This window comes from Protopterus annectens, chromosome 7.part0, assembly GCF_019279795.1.
Source record: "Protopterus annectens isolate FY-2018-M chromosome 7.part0, PAN1.0, whole genome shotgun sequence".
NCBI lineage: Eukaryota > Metazoa > Chordata > Ceratodontiformes > Protopteridae > Protopterus > Protopterus annectens.
The window spans coordinates 1319883853-1319907771 of record NC_056739.1 but is presented as its reverse complement, the minus strand read 5'-3'; the positions used below and the strand labels follow the sequence as shown (position 1 = coordinate 1319907771).

At 37.4% G+C, this 23919-nt stretch overlaps 1 protein-coding gene across 2 annotated transcripts in view; it reads right to left on the bottom strand.

The window, feature by feature from the left end:
• Nucleotides 1-23919, bottom strand: part of LOC122807033 (prickle-like protein 2) — a 482148-nt gene that overhangs the window by 37806 nt on the left and 420423 nt on the right. For both annotated transcript variants that reach the window (XM_044077928.1, XM_044077929.1), the window contains one exon: nt 15478-15681. In XM_044077928.1, the coding sequence (XP_043933863.1) occupies nt 15478-15681 (204 nt within the window). The remainder of the gene's footprint in view (nt 1-15477; nt 15682-23919) is intronic.

The following is a 23919-nucleotide window of genomic DNA, read 5'->3' as shown; positions in this document are numbered from 1 at the left end:
ATGGTCTTAAGTCACATCATTACAAACTTTAGAAGCTGCTGAACAGAAAAGTAGATGGCCAACATGCTTCACCTGAGAAAATAAAGACAATTCATGAAGTGCCCCTTCATACCACCCCCCCCACACACACACTCATGACATGCCCCTTCATAACACCCCTCACTACACACACACACACACACACACAAACACACACACACACACACACACACACACACACACACACACACACACACACACACACACACACACACACACACACACACACACACACACACACAGACACAGACACACATATACATATGAGGCAAGTGGAGGCATGTCTGGATGGTCTTCCAAATCAGAGTACAGTATTGGTACCTTTGTGGGGGCTGATTAGGTTCACAGGTTCATTGGTGTGTACTAGGCTAATGAACACAAGGGCCTTTTAAAGCATAGCCATGCATCCCAAATCTATGACAAGTTCTGGTTCCCTTAATAAGTGCAAGCAGGTGATTGGGAGGTGAAACATTTACAAGCAGGGGCCTGGGAGATGAGCCATTTACAGCCTGCCTGTGCTCATTAGAGACATAAGTATCAAACCAGGGATAAATTTCATGTTCCCCATCCAGCTGTCCAAGTTATTCTTGAATTGGATTAGGGAGGAACTCTGCTTCACATGGATGGGAGGCCTGTTCTAGCAACGGGATAGCCTCTGGAATACATACCTGTCTCTCCAGCACATACTATTTATATCACAAGAAAAGTATAAGCATTTAGAATGGGTAATTCTGGTGCTGTTTGTTTTGCAGACATGCAGGGGGTCCATCAGGGTGGGCTCTGACAATGTCTTGTATACCAGGCATAGCTCTCCCTACCAAAGCCTGTAGGAGACATATTACAGGTATAGATACTTGATGTTACCTGCATAGGACATGTTACATGCACTCTGTATTCTTTTAGTGAGGAACCTCTGTTGATGTTCCAGTTGTTGGATGTGTCTAGTTAGGTACATACTAAAGGTCACATTGTTCTCAATAATAGGTCTGATGAATGCTTGATACAGTGGAACAATGATCTCTTTGGACCTAGATGCCATAGTTTTGTTTATAAATTGCATAACATAGAATGATTTCTTCACTAGTGTAGACATGTGATGGTCAAAGGCTAAATTACTGTCTTTGTTTGTCCCTGTGCCCCTGACTACTGGGTCAGCTCTTAGGGGTATATTGTCAATATGACAGTTACCAGGAGAGAATAACCATTTATTGGCATTTAGTTGTAGTCTATGGCTCTGATACCAGTTATTTGTCATTGCCAGACCTTCCTGGAGAACATTTGTATTAATGGGGAATACTATGACTGCTCCTAATTTGCAATCATCTGCAAATTTAGTCAGCAAGAGGCCATTAACATTGGCCTTAACTTTAGAGAAGTAAATGCCAAAAATAAGTGGTCCCAAGATCAATATCTGAGGGATTCCATTTGTGACTGGCCTCTTTGTAGAGGTGGCTCCCTAATTCTAACTTCCTGGGTCCTGTCTATGAGCCAGCTGGGTATTCATTAGGTTTATATCTAACATTTTGAGTTTGTCAAAATGCCCTAGTGAAGCACTATATCAGGTCAAGGTAGGCAGTGTGAAACATTTTGCCATAATCCACTGCTTTGATGGCCTTCTCAAAGAAGTCCACCAGGTTGAGGAGGCATGACCTTCCCTTGACAAAACCAAATTGGGTTTAGTCCAGTGTCTGGAGGTTACCTATGTTAGTATTGATAATTTCCAGGATAATTTTTCCCATGGCTTTGCATATGAGACTAGTGAGATCTATGATAAAGCAGCCAGCTACTTGGCAATCAAAACGTAAAGAACAAAATGCATTTGAAAGATGTACAGAATTATTAACATTGTATAAAATAGGTGTATATTATGAACAAAGCCTTCCACTTACATTAGCTTTTGATACTCATCCATATGGTACAAGAACTCTGATTTAACATATTATGTACTGGGAGAGGAGGGTCTGCATGCTTATGCTTATATAATCCTCACTCCATCAAGTAAAAATACTCACAAATTGAAAAAGATTTAGCATTGATTTGCAGAGTAAAAAAGCTCTATTAATATCTTTTGGGTAAGATGATTTAAGTTAATCACAGGCCATAAACCACTAAAAAAATTGTTTGATGAGAGCAATTCCTCCATCATGGCAAAAGCACATATCCAGAGGATGGATATAATTTTATACTCTAATATCACCCACCCCATCCAACCACTACCTTTCTTTCCACTCCACTAAGTACCTTGATTATAGCAAGCTCAGATGCTCATAAGCCTAGTACTTATTATAATTATACAGCAGGAACTTCTTATTGTAACATTTGTTAATGTCTGTTATGTACTTCACAGATAAATATTCTAGTTGTCTACTGATGTACTATGTTCTTCATCTGTAAATATGTTGTAAGTAATTGCTATGTAAATTGTTAATCGCTATGTAATCCAATGTAACTACTGTCTGTTTATTTTAACTGTGGAGCTTTTCTCCCTGGGCCTCTGCTGAAAATGGACCTACATCCAGTCGGACACTCCCGGTCAAAAAATATAAATAAATAAATAAAAAATAAATAAATACGTTTATGATTATTGGACTGAGTGCCATACTGACAAAGGACATGGAACTGTTGTTGATGGTCTCACAAGAGTTCCATTACCAAATACTTATAGTCAAGTTATACACTGAATGGCAGAGTTCTTTAATGCTCTTATAAAAAACATTTCTGAAAAGGGTCCTATTATAACCTTGAACTTGTAAAAGTTTGAATGTCACATGGTCGACACCATATGATTGAACTTTTACAAGTTCAAAGTTTAAAACAAATGGCTCCGTACAGCACAGAATGGGAAGATTTCCCTTTTCTGCACTGAAGTGCGATCTCAGAGTTGATATATTTAAGTAGCGGGGGTGTGAGGGATGCAGGGGGGCTTGCCCCCTGCTCAGAGCATTTAGGTAAGTTTTTCTTTTTTTTCTTTTTTATTATATATTCGGTGTTTCAAACTTCGCTCATATGGTATCGATCATATGACGTTCGAAGTTTTGAAACTTTGAGTATATAATATAGACCATCTGAGAAATACCAGTAAAACCATGAGATAATGGTAAAAAGGCTATTAAAGATTACGTCTGAGATGGCCAGTGTTAAACGGAGCCATACCACCTGATATTAGTTGGGAGTATATTATCCTCATATATCTTAGGTGAAAACAAGGAATCTGCTATCCAGTCATCCAGTTCTGATTTGAATTACTCTACTTGATATGTATGGAAGACCTGCACCAGACACTTGGGATACTCTGAAGTAGGTACCTGTCATGCTAGCTGGTTTTGATAATGTGGTGTAGCTTTAGTTCTCTTGTCTTTACCACTGGTTCTATTTAGATTCAGGAATGTAAAGATTGTAGAGTGTAAGGTTATTCACAGCATGAATTGCTTAAGAGAGCTTACCTCATTTGGGGCCTGTATGGGAGTGAATAAAAGGATAAGGAATTCTATCTCTCAGAGTGCACTCTTTGGTGAGTACATGTTAAGATCTTTCATTGCTGGTTTAAGAGCTTATTGGTATGCATGTTAAAGAAAGCATTATATTCAATGATGGGCCTAATAATAGAGCATAAAGTGGGACTATAACTTCTCTGGACCTTGGAGAGATACCACAAAGGATATGTTGAGCAAGATAGAAGAACTTTGTAACCATGACTGAGATGTGTTAGTCAGAGAAGTGTTATCAACATAGGCATTCAAATCTCTAATGACTAGGTAAGATTTAAAGGGAATGCTAAATATATGATGTGCAACAGTAATATTAGATTTACCAAAGGAAACACTACTGCATGCATTAGTAATGAGGGAAAGCCTATATTTAACACACCAAACATTTGTTTAGTCTAATCCTTGCTGGACAATTTGAGTTTCAGTACGGGACACAATCACCACCACCAGTTAGCAATCATCATCAAATGTGATTGACAGTATGTCAGAGAAGTATTTACCAAATGGGGTGGGGGGCAGGACAGATCCTAGTGTGGTACAGATAGTGATGTTTTTCTGTGCAGAGGCTTAACAGTATGGGTTTGACCAGACAACCAGTTAGCTATCCAGTGAAGTACATTTGGATTAATGTTCAGCTGAAATAATCCCATATGATAGTGAAGCTCTTGGCAAGGTCCGGGTAGGCAGTGTGGACAAATAACCCAGAGAAACTGATAAATTTACAATAGGTTATTTTTGTAAAGTAAGGCTAGTTTTATAAAGTGGTTGGAGCTTGAACTTGAATGTTTATCACAAGACAAAAGTTGACTTAACTGTAGAAAGCTGGTGGCATATGGCAAACCAGAACCAAAGGTGATGACCTATGTAGAGTTTTTTTTAATCTGTGGAACTGGAAAATGCATATTATACATCCAGAATTGGAATAATAAATCTCTGACCTATACGTTTCTTTGGTACTCAAAGTTAAATACTGAAATTAATCACAGGTGTGAATCGTGTGTACCATGTCAGATGGATTAAAAATGCCTAGACGTGCTTTACATTCACATGGATTTCCAAGGTATTGGAAAGGGATACATACTGCCACAAGTCTTTTTAAGAAAACTGTGTTCATCATCTGGATGCATACTTAAAATGACTGAAGTGTTTCATATATCTGATATTACATTGCAAGCTACAGCTGTTATACTGAGAAAATTTTTTGCTGCATACAGGTTGTCATAAAATAATGTATTTAATGACAATCAAGTTTTGTCACAAGAATTTTGCCAGTTTACTGAAATTAATGGAATTATTTATTCTGTCAGTATATCTGGGTACTCTACTATGAATGTTGTAGCACACAAGTATATTCAGACAGCTAAGGCTGGAAAAAAATGTTAGATATTATGATGTATGTAAAAGATACAATTTTTATTGTTTCTGATGCAGTACAGAAAAACATCCAAATGTACTACAGGCAGTGTCCTTCAGAAATGGTTCATTACAGGCATGTATGAATTAGGCATGATCTAATTAAATTAAACATGACTGTTGCTGCAACAACGAAGCAGTTTCAACAGAAACATCAGCATAATAAGTGTGATGGGACGTGGTATTTCACTGAACAAAATTTAGTGTATCTTTGAGATGCAAAAGTAACAGACTTTAAATTGATTCTAGGTACAATAATAACTGAAGAATATGATCTTGGTGATCCAGTTTCATTTTGTATGCAAATGGCAGATTAACGAATCCCATACAGATGACAGCCTGACCAGCTGAGGTCCAGACTAGCTGCAGACAACAAAATATGGAAAGCGGTGTATCCATCTGAAAAATGATGGCATGATTGTGAAAGCAAACAAAGTTCTGGAATAGAGCCAAGCACATTTCATGAGACTCTCATGCCAAGTTTTGAGTTTGACATTTCAGAAATACAATGACAGAATGCCAGATTTAAGATGTTCAGAGGAGTTCTGAAATATAGCCCTTTGTGTGAATTTATGATGATCAAATCTTCACTATGTGGATTTTTTTCTTCTCCAGCATTGAGGTAGTTCACATCATAAAGTAGGTTCTGATCTGCTGTTTTACCCTGTCCCTTATCACAAAGCACTTTACAAATCAGATGGAATTCTAACAATATTAGGAAAACACAGTTAAATTTTATACTAAAAAGAAATAAAATGGATGTAATAAAGACTATTAAAATACTATCTCAGATCTCAAGCAAAAAATGTAAAATTATTAAGATAATAAGTGCAATAAAATACATATAAAAAGAGAGGTAATGTGTGCCTTCAGCTGTGTGTCAGCTCCAGGCTGCAATAATAATTATGACTGCATATGACTGGACTGTTCAGTCAATAAGGTGTACCTAAAAGGTACACATGGTCTTTTTATGTATCCTTTTTGTATTTCATACAAGAGGAATCAGATTTACAAGAACAAATGTAGTTAAGTTAAATTTACATACTGCAGAATCTTAAAATCAGCTGTTTGAATAAAAGGAAGCACCAAAGCAAAAGGGGGCCAGGTGCTGGTCAGAACAGCACTGTGATTACACCACCAAGTCAGTAGCAGAGACAGGTATCTGGAGTAGGTTTCAGTCACATGCTTGGATCACATGAACAGGATTAGCAGCAGAATGAGCATAACAACTCGAAATGGCATTGACTCTTCTATTCCTCTTCACATGAGTGACATCACAGAGCTTATATGGTAGCTGGTTTTAACTTACTGGTATGATCTTGCAGACACTTAAACATTAAGACAGGTGTTACACTGCCTATCAGTGAGCTCTCTTTTTTCCAAATCACAGCGTCCCTACAGTGAGACTTTTAAAATAAGGGGTTGTGGAGGCAAAGTATCCCAGACTTGGGCTACAATGGTGCTCTTCCCCTGAAAAAAAATATTTTTGTGAGACAGACAGTTTGTTATGAATAATTTAAAAGAGTATCAGCATATAATCACAGAAGGATTGCCTGGCTCCCAAAGTCACGGTTTCAGAGTATCTTTAATTTATTTTACTTTTCTTCCATTCATTTTCTATGAGTTTATATGACTTCCAAGTTGGTACAGACACTGAATGGGATGTGAGAGGCTTGCAGCAAGGGGAATCTTTATAAGTTTGTGTAAAATTTAGAGTGTCACTGTTTTGGGCATGTAATTTAGTAAAGATAAAACTTCTTTTCATTGTGGTATATCATGTATCAAGTCAAATAACATGCAGTTAATAATACTGGATCCACACTTTCTGTCTGTGTCATTTGCTCAAATCATCACATGCCTGAGTATATATGTTATGAGGACATAGGTACTTGAGCTTTTATTTATGATATACTTTTGCTAAGTTATTGTGATGTGCGTTTGCATGTGTAAATGGGCGTGCCTTTGTTGAAGGTTGAGTGTCGAGCTGGCACCTCGGCATTTCGTAAAAATCTACTGCCAATCATTAGCGGACCGGAGTTCCGCTGTGGCGACCCCTTACCGGGAAAAGCCGAAAGACAAACAACAACACTGTGATGTGCGTTCAAATGTGTTGTGGAGATCCAATGGATGATAAAGTCCAAAGAGTGTTTCTTGCAGGGGATTGGAAAGATAACGATTCAGGAACTATTCTGAATGACCCACTGATTTATTAGTGACCTATACACTGAAATCACCCATAAAGAGTCATCTTGGATGTAGCAAAACTGAGATGACAAGGAATTCAGTGAACTATGTGTACTAATGTCATCTAAAAACCCAGAACGCAGTCAAGATTGAGAAATCTAGTTTCTTCCAGTAGCTATAAAATACCAAAACACATTTTAATTCCAGCCAAGAGACATGCTCAACCTGTATCCCTTTTTTGTATCTCTGCCTTTAAGCATACAGCAGCACTTCCTGTCCCCATTTTTGCCCCATACAGGTTACTAAATAATGGCTTCATGAAATGGGATCCCAGCTGTTAGTTATGGACCAAAGTGTTCATCCAACCAAGTAGACAATCGTGCAAAAGATCACATAATAATCCAAAACGTGTGTGTATGAGACCGGTGAAACATTGGTCCCTCTAGTTTGCCTGTGATGACAAACAGGAGTGTTTGGTATGTCAAGCAGAAAAGAGGAATAAAAGTTAGGATGAGATTTTGCTCCAGGGAAAAACTGCGACTCCATAAAGGGAGCTCAGGCTCCCCACTGTTGTGTCACTGTGAAGGGTCACCTAAAGGCTTCACTCCCATGCTACTTAAGATGACAGATTTACTGCACAGAAGTAAGATCTTTTGAGGATTTCTTAGGGGAACCAAATGGGCAGAGAGGCATCAAGAAGTCCTCATCACAGCTTAAAAATTCATCCACTTAATCAGCATCTGACTGAATAATAAAGTTTCAAATGCTAGTGGGTAAAACAATGGTGAAGCAAATATAACTGAGAAAATAGCAGATGACTAAGAAATATAAACACAGATGATAAGATGGAAATCAAACGTAGAGTGGATGAACAAGAATGTAGATGATGCACTGCAATGAACTACATCGCTGAAAGAAGCAAATCTTTTTAAGGATGCAAAACAGTATGTCAGACTGATATTACTCAAAATATGTGTAAAAGACCAGTGATAAAACATATCTTACTAATCTTTAGTGGCTTAGAATTAACTAAGTCCAGCAACAAACAGTATAACAAGGCACCACTCCCACAATCTGAAGAAGGTAAAGAGCAATCAAGGTAAATGCAGAAACTTGACAACAAATCTCAAAAAAATAGACAATCAAAATCCCATAAACTCCTAAGTGAGCACTGTCAACTACTATACAACTTTGCCCACTGTAAACTATAATCCTTGTAAAATAAACTTCTTTACATTCAAAAGGCCATGTTGCGTTATACAGGGCTGTGTGATAACCCTGAAAACTCATTTCACTGAAAACATTCTCCTCAAGAACTATTTCCTAAAAACATGTTTTTTTTTTGGGGGGGGGGGGGGTAATCTCACCACACCCCCTTACTTATGTATGCTAATACCATGATCATGGAACTGAGGAAAAAATGAAAAAGCATCATGCACAGTGAATGAGTGCTCAAGAGCAAACCGACATCTACAGATCTAGGGGGACAACATGATGCTGACCATTGCAATGCACACAGACTGTGCCAGGCTCACTTCCATAATAACTTCTATGATAAGAAATGACATCACTGCATGCATTCTACACACTTTTACAACTTTTAATGCAATACGCTTTCAGTGAACTGGGTTTGGCCATTTGGGTTTCATTGAAATTACTTTTGGTGTTATGATAGGGACCATTTACACAATTTAGGATAAATTGTTTTATTCTTAGTCACAGTTAGAAAAGTGACCACTAGGAATGGCAGGAAAAGGCATTCCAAAACTCCGGAATAAAAGAAATCATCAAAATCCCTCATAAAGTAATGCTACAGTGCAAGAAGTGCAGTGTGTTTGGCTGACTGTTGCTTTCATTGACAGCGACACGTGTAGGGTTGTTTGCCCATAAACTACACATACCTATGCCCACGCAGTCAGACAGAATTACAACCGGAATCAGGGGAGAAAGAGGGGCAGGGGCGGGAGGTATTAAATGAGGGTCATGGAGGCAACACTGTTGTCATTGGCTCTGTTTATTCCTATGATGACTTTCATATTTTTAATTATAGTGGTATCAAACCCTCCATCACACACTTTGATTTATTTCAAAAGGGGTTCACTTCTGTACTCAGTAGACCAGGGTCGGTAGCTAAAATGGTGTTAGACACCAAGCTTTTTGTTAGGAATCTTAATTTGAAAGTCCTTTTTGGGGCCAGCAATGTTTCTCAATCTGACAGGTTGTTAAGAAGAAGGAGTACCTTTCACCCACCCACACATCTCATTCTTGCTAATTTTGAGACACTAGTGGAAAGGGACATTTGTAAAACATTTAATGCTCAGAACAAAAAAAAATATTTTTTTAGGAACCTTTCCAAGGAAGAGAGTGAGTTGCTTTCAGGCATTAGCAGGGATGGTGGTATCAGGATTATGAAGCCTGATAAGGGGGGGTGAGGTTATGCTCATGGAGGAATGGATTTACACAGGGAAAATGTTAGACATTTTACATGGGGATGGTAAATACCAGGAGGCCTCTAGAAGTGAGATTAATCCAGTTTATAGGAACCTGGATTTGATCCTGTTATTGATAGACAGTTATACAAGTTTTTGTGGGTTCCTAAGCCAGTGATTCCAGGTATTTGTGGGATTCTCAAAACCCATAAGGATGTCCAAAACTCCGCTTTGAGATCTATTGCCTCTTTTGCCGGTTCTAAGATACAGCCTTTGACCCTATATGTTGACAACAAGTTGAAACCCTTCGACGGGTTGTTTCATAATATTTTAATTGACTCATGGGACTTTTTGTACAAGTTCAAGGAAGTAGATTTTAATGGGGATTACACTTTCCTCATGATAGTCATCAAGGATTTATATAGTGTGGTTCCCCAGGACACTGGGCTAGCCTGATTTGAGGAGATTATTGTGTCTTTTGACTTGCTCCCCCCTGGAATTTTGGTTAATGCTTGAGACTACGGAATTGGTGCTCAGTAATAACTTTTTGTTTTTTCAATGAGTATACTACAAGCAAATTGGGGGGGTTGCTATGGGGGGCCTCATGTGCCTCCATTTTTGCCAATATAGTTCTTCTGTATTGGGAGCAGCATTTTCTGTTCACCTCACCCTACTATGAACACACGAGATGTTATTTCCATTACCTGGATGATATTTTTATTGTGTGGAAGGGACCGATGGTGATTATTCTCCCCTTCTTGGATTTTATTAACCACACTACTAGTTTTTTGGAATTTACATCCAATGTGACGGAGGATGATGTTCATTTTTTGGATGTGCAGATTAGGAAAGATCCTGGACACAATAGATATGTCTCCTCTGTATACCATAAAAAATATTTATCCAGTTCTTATCTCCACTTTAAGAGTGAACATCCATACACACAGAAAAGGAACATTGTCAAGGGCCAAATGGTCAGGGCAGCACACAAGACTACACTCAAGGATGAAGGGATTTCTGAACTAGAGTATATAGGCAAACTTTTTGTTAAGCATGGGTACCCTGAACCCTTGTTTTTTTTCTTTGACTAATAAGATTTTACAAGAATGGGGAACTAGATACATGCCATTTTCTCCATTGACAATGGGGGGGGGGCAGTTTCCGATACTACTGTGTTATCTAATACACAGATGGAAGCAAGGGCTACCAATGTTCTCCCCAGTAAAGACATCTATTTTGTGATGGACTTCCATCGGGACACCCATCTTATGAAAAACATCATATAGACTTATTGGGACATTTTTGCTAGTATACCCAACAGCCTTGTTGTGTTTTCTGGGAAGCTGAAATACAGTTTGAGAAGGGAACGGAATTTCAAAAACATTTTTGAAAGTGGTAAATCAGATTCTACCCCCAGATTAAGGACAGGGACACATAAATGTGGAAGGTGCACCCAGTGCCTTTATGTAGCCAATGTAGATGTACTGCATGTTGGGGGTCCTGTTGGATTATTAGAGGGCAAGGGTTACTTCAACTGTCACTCTACAGTGGTAGTATACCTGGCCTATTGCTCCTCATGTTGTGCATTTTACGTTGGCAAAACAGAGAGAACCTTAACACAGAGAATCTATGAACACCTGTATGAGGTATCACGGAGAAAGGAAACTAATGCATTATTCAAACACACTTTGGTGTGTGTGGATTATTCCTTTAAATTCTGGGTGTTGGAGCAGGTAAAACCCTTTGAAAGAGGGGGAGACTGAGAAACAAATTTAGAGTATTGTGAGTTATCGTGGCAACTAAAATTGTATGCCTGTTCAGCCCCTGGTTTAAATGAACATTACTCTATTCTACCAGCTCTGACGAAAAGGGCTTTAAAATAGAATTATGCTGTGTTTTAACCTATCTATGTTCCATGACCTTGTACGTTACATTTTTTTGCTTGAGCACATTCTGTTTCCTGTTTGCCATATTTGCTGCTGTACATTTTTTATAGAATCACTTGACTGCTTTCATGAATTACTTGACTGTTTTTTGACCAATGGGGAATTGTCATTCTTAACCAGCTTGACTATTTAAGGATTGATTTATTAGTGCTATGTTACTCTGAAGAAGTTCCCTTGTGGAATGAAAGCACTAAATCTGTTGGTGTGTTGGATTTATTAAAGGACTCATTTTACATTACTTCTGCAGTCTTGTGGATTTTTGGATTTTCATGGCGACCAGTGTGGCTAACTGAGTATAATCTTGGTGATTTCTGCTTCTTCACTCAGTTTTTTTCCATCTTTTTGTTTTTCTTGTTTGCCCAACTTTCTGGTTTATTGAACAGACGTTTTGTCATAACAGATAAGTGGGATGTATACTAGATGTATGTGTGTATGAATCTGTGTGGGTTAGGGTTACAGTACGGGTTATGTAAGGGAACAGATTAAGTGTTTGATTGATTGTGAGTCCTTGGGGTTAGTGTCAGGAAAAAGGATAGATTTAGTATGTGTGGGTGTGCATGTGTGGTGAGTGTCTAATTTGGTATGGGAAGTATTAATATTATGGGAAGAGCTTTTTTAAGTCAAGATGCATGTTAGGGTTAGGGGCAGGTGAAAACATAGGGTTAGGGTTAGTCCCCCTGCCCACTTTAGTGATGCGTACTAATGCTAACCTTGCCCTGGCCCCTAACCGTAATATGCATCTTAACTTAAAAAAAAGTCCTTCCCATAACAGTACCACTATTCAGAATAATTTGAGGTGAATATGGCTAGATAATGGGTACTGCATTGGAAAAGGAAATTTCTTTCCTTTTTTGGTGCACTGAGTGTCAAAGTGAATTGTGTTCAGCATAGTGAATAATTGACATGATGTGGTTGATGGTTTGTATGTCAACCAAGTAACATGTTAACCATTCATTATATAATGAGTGCAACATCAAACAGGCAACAATGACTCTAATCAAACAAAACTTCTGCAGTCTTGTGGAGACAGATAACAAAGACAATATATCAAAATGCAGGTTCTAGGGTATGAGTTAAGGTACAATTCCTTCTGCATTGTAGGCAATTACAGATCCATAAATCTGACCATCCTCATATGCAAAGCCATGGAAAGACTTATCATGGAACTACTCAGTTAGGACATAGGAAATCTCCAAACACTTGACCCCATCTCAGTTTGCATTCATCAAGGGCAGGTCATGCTTACTCAGCCAGGTGCAATGGATGAAGGCAAAATGGTATGCAACACATACCTTGAACTGCTCAAGCATTTCAACATAATTCCTGACTTAGGCACAGTAGAAAAGCTAAATAAACTAGGAATAAACCCCATGTCACCCACTGGATTGCCAAGTGGTGCATAGATAGGACATAGGAAATCAAAATAGGGAAAGTTACCCCCACAAAGAGACCAGTCGCCAGTGGAGTCCCCCAGGGTTCTGAGCTAGGACCTGTTGTGTTTGACACCTACTTTTCTGAAGTAAAGGCCAATACCAATGGGCTCTAGCTAACTTTACAAATGACTGCAAGCTAGGAGCAATCATTGAATCCCCAATGACTTAGCCATCCTGCAGGAACATTTGTTCCAAACAAATAAATGATGCCAAAATCATGGACTGAAACTAAATGCCAAAAAATGCATTATTTTATTCTTTGGGAGGTCATGTATCCCAAGGAACTACCACATTGACAATACAACCCTAAGAGTTGATCCAGGTTTTTCAGGATTTTGGAAACCTATGTGGACAGTGACCTAACTTTTAACAAACATGCGTCCATTGTTGTAAGAAAATCCTTCTATATTGCTCAGCTTAAAAACAAAGGCATTATATCTAGATCTGGGATGTCATTGTCCCCTTTTACTCAGTCTTCACCACAGCCCAAGACACATGTAACAACTGGAATGCCCACATAGATACTTTACTACAATGATACAAGGCCTAAACAACATGCCCGACATGTAGTGACTCAAAGCCCTGTCACTATACTTGGTATCCTACAGACTACTTAGAGGTGACCTGTGCTTGTCTTACAAGGCATCCTCTGACCCAGTACTGATGGATTTACTGCACATCAGCAAGTCAGATGGGATCATACTAGATCTAGTGATCTAAACCTATTCTGCAACATAAACATAATGCTTTGGAGTGACAGGTATATCTCACAGAGGATATCACTGCTTTGGAACAGACTCTCCATCCACATAAAACAAAATTCATCCCTGTCCATATTCAACAGCAACATGGATCTATGGATGGGAAGCAGACAATTTACCCCAGGACTGTCCCCATATAAGTAATGGACAGAGGCAGCTCCTAAATGCTTTATTCCATGCATGCATCCCCTCATATTAGCAATTGTATGATCCCAGTTATTCTAATTAAGGATAACATATAATCATTGACCATGGGATGGGTAAGACCAATCTCTTAGCAAGTGGGATATGCTACTTCAGGCATAAAAATGGAAATTGGCTAAGCTTAAAATGGCCCAAAAGGGCAGCTAGCTTAGTACTTACCTATGAACTTGTGAATGTTTGGTGATTGCAGCCAGAATAACTTCCAGTACTGGCACTCTTTTTATATAACATATAATTTATTATTTTTTTCTTGTTTTTCCATGGCTTGCAGCTCACTGTGTGGCTCCTTGGGAACCTCTGAATGGAAGGGCTCAGGTACTGCATACATATAAGTATTCTCATAGAAAAAAGGAAGAAATATATGTGTGGCTTTCAGATCACACAATGTAAACCCCATTGGAATGTTTGCTTTGATATGCCACCCAAATTCACTGCAGTGTTGTACTGTTGTACTGTTGAATACACAGAAGAATTGCAAGCAGGATATACATTTTTTTACTTTTCATGCTGTACCATCTTGTGAAAGGCCTCAGAAATACCTCTGAGCAGAGTACATTTTTTTCAGACACCCACAGAAGGTCTTCAAAGTAAGGTCTGCAAATCTCCTTTTGTGTCTTTTCCCCACACTGCATCACCTTAGCCATGTGTGTTAACCTTAACCCTAAAATTATCTTACGAAAAAAAAAAAAAGCTTTCCATATCAGTAGTACCTCACAAGATACTTAAACGCACACCTATTTTATATACACTATCGCACATGCATAATATGAAATGTACACCCTTACTCAACCTATACCCTAACCTGGAAACTGCCACGCACACCCTGAAATCCCTTAACAGACATGGATATGCACCCAGAACATAATATATATCCTGCTCCCTCGCCCTTACTCTGAATCTACCCACAAACCCTCACACACATACTCCTTCCCATAATGCTGAAACTTTTAGTATCTAAGAGAGCCTCAGCATTACAAGAAAAACAAACGTACTATACACAACCACACTGCACACACCAGGCAAGCATTTAACAATCCTAGACACCACATTTCCTGAAGTCAACCACAACTACATTTAACAAAACATACAACTGTAAATCTTGTTAATGAAAAACACATTCAACAGATTTTATGCAACTATATATGCATACACACATCTTGCTTTAGATGCCTAATGCTAGTTGACTGTGGTTAAAATTGACATCTGTTTTGTTGTCACTATGTTGGGGGATATACCCTTTCCCCAGTATTGTGTGATCTCTGAGTTAGAATATTTCAGTAACAGGGAGTGTGGGTGGTACGGGGGTGCAGGGGAGAGGATTATCCATCTACAAAAAACAGTGTTTTTCTTTTGCATGGTCCAATTATATGCCTCTTGGCATACAAAATAAGGATTCAATCTTTTTTTTTATTTTAACATTTTGCAGTTGATGTTTTTAGTGTCAGTCTACCGAAGTTTAGACTAACTTCAGTAAATATACATACATAAATATGTACAGATACATAGTTAGGCATATGTGTGCATAGTACAGACATGCACAGAATGCATAAAAGTATGAAATTATTCACAGTTGTATCTACCTCATCACAGGCTGCACAACGAGGTTTCAGGAGTTCAGCATGATGTCTTCCACAAAAGATCTTTCCGTCTTGGTAGAAGTAGATGAGATCAACCAGCAGTTCATTACAGACACTGCACACAAAGCAGTGAGGATGCCAACATACACCATGGCCTGCTCTCGAAGCAAACACGGCAATATCACCTCCATTAATCTGTCCTCCACACTATTAAAAGAAAGAGAAAACAAAATTATGAGGCTAATAATACAGACGGTGTTTCAGTGCATGATTTATTAGGCTTAGAATTTGTGAAACTGCTCTGCTGCGGGTATATCCTTTATTTGCATTCCACATATAAATGATGGCTTACTAACACATATGCAAATAATCTGTTGTTTAAGACTACACCAGAATTTTGAGATCCTTCCCAAAATAAGCACCTTGGTAGATATAGGCTGTAGCCTCTGCTGCACAATAAGCCATTTAATTTCCGTCAACAGTGCTCTCAAGGACTGCTTTGGGTAGTTATTCACTAATTGTATGAAAGTTCCAGCAAAAGGCCTTTTCAACATATGAACAAATAAAGAAAAAGCTTGCAACTGTATCCCTAGCCCTGGAGGAAAAAAATATCAAAATCAATATCACTGACGCTACTTTATTCCTTTTACATGGCCTTTGCACTAGTGATGTCTCTGGGATCTAAAAAGGAGTTTTCATTACAATACTACTAGTATTATATCTGCATTACTGGTAGCCTCAGTTGAACATGATAATTAGACAGTTTTCCTTAGAATATCCCCAACAATCTTCATATTATTTTATATTATGCCATGACTGAATCATGGCTAATTATTACTAACATAGAATTCCAACATGTTAACAGAATGTTCTGTCAGGAGTGAATCCTTCTATAACATCTGGGAACTTCATTACTCAAACATAAAGTAGACAGTGACAGCAGTATAGGTTTCTTATAGAATACAGGTTATCTCCCGATATTGACAAATTTGCTTCTGGAATTTAACACTAAAGTCACAGAAGGTTGTGGGGAATATCAATGTATTGTGCTTTGGCTGCATTGTGGCCTTACATGACAGTGTCAAGACATCTTACTGGCTCTGTAAATGATGTATGTACAAGTTGATAGTGCCAAATGGAGTTATTTTATTTTGGAATATTTTTACATGATTTCAAAGAATATGGTCCATTCGGCTATATTGTATATTTTCTTGCAAAGAAATTTTGCATAATGGAATCCTCAAACTAGGATTTGTGTACAGACAGGCTTTATTCAATGGTTATGTGGCACTGGAATGAAAACACATGAATTCAGAGATGGGATGACAAACCCCAGACATTGTAGGAGTGCCAGATTACCTCCTAAAAACATGGTTTCAAAAATCTGTGTTCAGGGTTTAATTTTCAATGTTCATTTAGGTCAGACTTTTTATACATAGACATGTGCAAAGAATCCCAGTTCAGTTAATGTATAATTTTACTTGTATATGGTTAAATTGCTAGATGTCTGATATTTTAGCAAAAGAGTACTTGAAGCAGTAGTAAATCCTTAATTAAAAAAGGAAAGAAACAGCTGTGATGTTCACTCATGGAAACGTTGCCTGATAACTCTGAGTCATGTAATTACTACTCACATATTCCATCAGATCTGTCCAGCAATTGCAAAAAAAAAATAATTTAAACTAAAACTACACAAAATAATGAAAATGACAACTATCATTTAAACTAAAACTACACAAAATAATGAAAATGACAACTATCACAGAGTAGGGGGGATTGCATTTTGCTCATTCTTGTCCCTTTGATCACTTGGGCTTTACCTTCTAGATCAAATGTGAATAATCTTGAGTAATTCCAAACAGAATTCCCCATACCAGGCACTTATATTATATAATATTACTTTATATTATCTATCTATATATATATATATATATATATATATATATATATATATATATATATATATACGTACAGGCACTATTATATTATATTATATTATATTATATTATATTATATTATATTATATTATATTATATTATAAAAGCAAAGGACGACTAGTTGTACAGGAATGATTACTCTTGATATCTACATATGAAATATTAAAATAGACTGTTGCCAAAACATCTTGCATAAGATCTGTGTCAAAGATTGTGTAGCATTTTTATTAAACATAAGAAAACAGGATTTAAACTGGCATTACTTTTTTATACCATGGTTTATCAAGTTAAAGTAAGAGATGAATGCTTTTGCCCTTGTCAGAGTTTCATCAGATCTAAGTCATACAAAGCTGTACCAAGCAATATAAACTATTTATATCAAAAACTATGTACATTACAGCAAAGGATTTAATCAGATCCCATTCAAAGGCAGTGATGGGAACAGTGGTGCGTGCATAGTTTGTGTTGTTATTGTGCTTGGTGCTTTTTGCTCCTTATCTATGTAAGTACAAAGTCAGTGCATATTATCTGGGTGTTGATAAGTGTGCTAAGTAGGACGTCAAATAACAATGGAAGTTTTTATTACATGAGTAAGTATGTAATAAAATAGATGACAGTGAGACTATACCATTCCTTCCATGAAAGACATAGACTCTCCTTGCTGAACTACTATCAGTAACCTTGGTGTGCCTGAGGTTCAAATATTGTTGTTATTAATAGGACAAGCTTCCTTAACACTATGCTGACTAGAGACAATATTTGAACCTCAGGCACGCCAAGGCTACCCATACTAGTTCATTACGGAGAGTCTATGTTTTTCATGGAAGGAATGGTTTAGTCTCATTGTCATCTGTTTTATTATATACTATATTCTTGTAACAAAAATGCAGGAATAGCTGATTCATTATTTGACATTATACCTAACACTGATTAACAGCCATATACACAATGACTTTGTACATACTTAGATAAGGAGTAAGAAGCACCAATCACAATAAAGATGGAGTAAAAAGCACCAATCACAATAAAGATGCAAAATGCGTTTATATCATTGTTCCAGTCACCGTCATTGAGTGTGATCTGTTTAAGTGCTTTTGGAGTAAACCCTTTGTTGTATTTTATATAGCTTTTTATATGGAAAATTGAAAGGCATACACTGCTTGCTATTACTATGTATAACTTACTGTAGATGTAATGAAGCTCGGTCAAGGGAGAAAGCGGTAATCTTTGTTTTAACTTAATAAATGATGGTTTAAACAAGGAATACCAACTTGAATCCTGTTTTCTTATTTTTAATAAGAATACAATGTGATATTTGGCTGACCACACAAGTTTTGACAGTGATCTATTTTAATAATTGATATGCCAACATCAAAGCTAATTATTCTTGTACTAGTAGTTTTCGTTTATTTTTTTTCTCTAGTTCTTCCCTAAGAAAAGTGTCGACTACCTTTACAGCTGTAAAACTGTATTTCCTTGACACTAGGTTACACGGTCATATTATTTTATATTAAATTACATGGTTTGAACATATTTGCTTTACTTTGAGGGACATCATTATTATCCAACATTTTCTTTAAATTAGTTTTAAGCAACTAATATATTTTACATTTTGCAGTTCTAGTTTTATGAATGAGGTTTACATACAATGCATTTTTTGTTGTAAAGATTAAACGTCTACGAATAAAGGATTAATGATTTTTTTTTACTTAAATAATTAGCAGTTTCTATATTTTAATCTGAGGCCATTACATACAACAGATTTGTGCATGATTATTTACCATGTTACTCTCTTTAATTCTCTCACTTTTTTCCATACTATCCAGAAACCTTTTTTTTTTTCTCTTCATGTGCATGTGCCACGGTCGCAGATAATAATCTCTGCTTCTGTCTTCTGCCTTTTTACAAGTGCTGCTTCCGCTGTTGACATTTGAAAGCTATTACAGTATAGCATGCTTTATTTAGCTTAATGACTGTTTAGATGTGCTGTCAAGTGAAAGGGTTCTGGACTCAGTTGTTTCCTGGCAAAAGGCAATGTGATGCACTGTGCTTTCTTATAATGATGTTTATGCAAATTACCTTGTTCTCCCTATCATAAAATCCACCTATGTACAGCTAAGAAAAAAAAATCCTGAGGCAGCCTTTTTGATGACAAATACTTCATGGTTCAAGTCCTGTTTTATTAATTATGCCTGTTTTATATGAATAATATTATTACTAATGCGCTCTTTATTCCTATTTGACTTATTTCTATCTTAGGCAGATGAAGTTCTCAGTTTACTTGAATTTTTTTTTTTGTAATTGTTTACATTATAGCTTTCTCAGAAATGGTACTACAGAAGTGGAGAACATTTGTGCAAATTAAAAGTCACCTCCATTTTAACATTGTGTTGTCACACCTTTATCTTTGAATTATGCTTCATTATTTTTTACCCATTTGTACCCATCATGATATCATGATTTATTTTTTATTTTTTTGGTGGATGGGTTTATATGCCAATGAAATCCTTAGAGCTTTGTTACCTGGGACATTTAAGTTCTTGTTAGGGCCACTTTTGGCTGGTCTAACAGGAGATGCCAGATGAGCAAGAAAACTACTGACCCCAGTTATGGCTAATCTAATTCTAAATAATTCATTTGGAAAAGGACTACAATAACTCACCTTGGAGCCAGGCCTGGGGCTCATGTTCACATACAAGTGCTTGGTCTCTAGTGACTCACAGTTTGGTAGGGATGAGATGGAAAAAGCTACATGCAGTTGCCATGTGAGCTCACTGTCAGAAAGATGAAGATGGTGTCAGGTTAGTGTGAGTCAAGATGCAGACAGGAGTCAGAGAGATTATGATATATTAAGGCAACACAATCAATGCTGTGTTTTGTGGCAAGAAATGCCACCACACTGCTTGGGAAGGAGCTAGACTTTGTGGAGAAAGTTGAAAACATTCTGCCATATATATTTGTCTTATCTCTAGACAGAGAGCTGTTTCTAGAAAACAAACTACTCATTCAGGAATGATCTCTACCCTGATTTTGAATTGTTTCTGGAATAATACCCATAGCAGTTGTAGGGATATACACAATCCTCTGGCTGGGCCACCTCTAAAATAACTGTGAGCTGTAGAAATGAAACTCGGTTTATAGTTTAAGCATATGTACATAATAGCTACTTAGTGTAGTTGACCTTCTTGGAGACCACAGTCATGCAGCTTGACAGAATACCAGCTGATGGCTCCATAAATCTGTTTGATGATACCAGCACTCAGCTGGCAAATAGTGGAGATCCATGAATGGCAGTGACTGGGAGGAATGTCTAGTCTGACTTTTACCAGAGGGGTAAACTGTTTTTAAACTTCCGTTACTTATGGATTTTTCTATAATAAAGATTGTGTTTGACTAAAAAGACTTGTTTATAACAGAATTTGGTACAAGACCCTCTTGGGTCAGATATTTATGAAGGACAATATATCTGCCTGACATCATATTTGAGGTCACATGCTCAGAACTATCATGCCAACTGCCAAATAATCTCCACTTCATGATGAGATGTTTCGGACAACTGTGAAGATACTCAGGAGATGTCAATCCACACTGAGGCTGTCCCCAGGAATGACAGATGTTCGTGTGTGTGATGATTTGTGCTTTCACCTTTAGAACAGCTTCTTCAAAATATGTGGGAAGATTAGAGGCATTACACCTGAGTGGACCCACTTCAAAACCTAAGTAGCTTATGCAGTGGCAAGGATTTGTGACTGAAAGCAGGTTATTGCCTGTCATTAGAATAGATCTAGGACCTGTAGATAGATGTCAACAAAAAGGAATACTTTCAAGTTAAAAAATACACCTTACCATGTGGGGGGGGGGGTCTTTACATCTGAATGGTATGTACTAACTAATCAGCAAGTCAGTAGTTGCAGTAGTTAGTTAAGAGAAGGCCTGGGTGTGGCAGGAGTTTTGTAAAGTTGTGGAAAATGCCTTTCATATGACATCAAGGAACATTTGGCATACCTTTGCCTGAATTTGGGGTGGGGGGAGTTGTAACCATTTCTAGTGTGCTGTCAACAAGGATCAATAAATATTGTCACAGTGGGTTAACATCTTCAACTCATTACATCCTAGTGATGCCTCAAGGTACATCGGCTGGTGTCTTCTGTGTGGAGTCTGCATGTCCTCGCTGAATTTGTGTGGGTTTCTTCTGGGTGCTCCAGTTTCCACCCTCATTCCAAAGACATGAATCTGGAGTGTTTCTCCCTGGGCCTCTGCTGAAAATGGCCTCTATCCCAGTCAGACTTTCCCAATAAACAAATGTCAAATTAAAATAAAAAAAAATTAAATAAAATAAAACTCCTGCTTATAACTTTCATGGACAGGATATTTTGGTAAAGATGTGGTCTGGATAGAATCTAGCACATGGAATCTTTATTTTATACTAAAGATGCCATCTTCTTAACTAAAAATGATGACAGTCTCTGGCATACTCTGGAGGGATTCATATGGAGTCTGAAATGGTTGGAATATATATTAGCACCCCTAAATTGGAGGCCTTATTTTTTTTCCAGAAGAAAAAAGTAAATGGTTTTTTGGGTAAAGTAGAGGCAGCTATCTGTAGTGGAAGAATTTAAGTATCTTGGGGTCTTGTTCACAAGACATGGTAGTTCGTATCTAGAAACAGGATTCATGTTGACTCAAGGCAGTTTCAACTGCTTTCATTGAACATCCCAGGGAAAGTATTTCCATATGGGGGAGGATACCTTCACACCCTTTAACCTACATATACCAACTCCAGGGTTGCATAACAGTAGAGAAAAACGCAAATTCTACTGTTGTTAAATGTAGTTTTGGTGAAATTTCTTTGATGCATTTATGTTCACCAAAACTACCTTCTGTGACCTGACATGTTCCCAGGAGATTGATCAGGATATTGACTAATGGATGAGTGCATATATACCAATACTATAAGCACTGTAACAGATGTGAGAGCTAGGACATTGCATGATGCTCTTGATATACCATTCACTCTGATTCACCATCCATAACAATGGCCACAAGCTTTGGGTAGTGAGTAAAATGATAATATTATAAATACAGGCAACAGAAATGAGGTTTCCTTATAAGACTGCTGTGTTCACTCTCTGAGAAACAATGAGGAACTAGGCAATCCACAATGATCTCAGCTCAGTTGGTTTGGATACCTAATAAGGACACTTTGCCGATGCTTCCCTGGGAGGTATACCAGGAAGAGTCTCTAGCAGAAGATTGCAGTGCAGATCTACACCTAACTGGAGTGATCAGACCTCATCCTGTTAGGGAATGGTTAGACATCTCACATGATAAGCTGGATGATGCAAATGAGGGTAAAGTCTGGTCCATCTTAATTAGCATACTGCCACTATGACCACCACAGGGATAAACAGTTTAGAAAATGTTTGCCTAGCTGTCTGTCTACATGGATAGAGGTGTGAATGGATGACTACATATTAATTTAGGCGGACTTTCTGTCAGCTCTTGCAGAGAACATTTGGTTAATATAGTTCATGCCAGCAAAAAAGAGGCATAAAAAGAAAAAAAACATGAATAGATGTTTTAATTTCATATTTCTAGTACAGTATACACTCTCAGCTTGGTTATTTGGGCCTCAAATCCCAGCTTAGTAGCCATCTTAAAGGTAGAGTGCACTTACATACTCTATATGTGACATATACTTACAGAAACACCTGAGCAGGTATGCAGGGACACATAAATCTAGTAGTATAATTAACATGGACCTAACTTATCCATGAATGACAAAGATTTACTGCAATTATACTATGGGCACTTTCTGCTTTGTTTGCCATTTTTCATTCACACTGTATTGATCTCTTTCTATTTTCTTGTCCTGTACAAATGTCTAATATAAGTGTCTTTTAAGGTATGCATTTTTGAATATCCTATTTTAAGTATGACATTCATTGATGGTATAAATGTCTTTTAAGATATGCATTCGTGAATATCCTAATTTAAGTAAGGCATTCATTGACTATGATGTGTTACACTCTGGCTAGATTTTTAACATTTCTTCTTAGTGCTTTCAAGTACTTGAAAACATTAATCACCATTCTTTCATCTTTCTATTTCTCCAAATTCTGCAATTCTAACAAGATATGCCATTTGTTAATGAATATTGACTGAAAGGTTGAACTTTATGGAGCTTCAAGTACTACTAGACAGACAATATATGGATTACAACTCGCAGTACTAATCATAGACTTTATTCCCCACCAACTTATCATCTCTCTTCCACATAGAGCACAAGTCTTATCACATGGTGGTCTGTAAGCAATTCTGTCTTACCAAGTGAAAGGTCAGACTCAGACAACATGTCAAAAATAGTTTCAGAACTACAGTTCTAAGGATCTAAGATGTATTTACAGCATTCAAGCAGTCTTTGCAAAATTATGTCAAAGGCTACAAAAAGGAGAGAAGAAAAATAGAAATAATCCTTTTTAAGTCTTCCTCAGAGTTAAGGTGCACA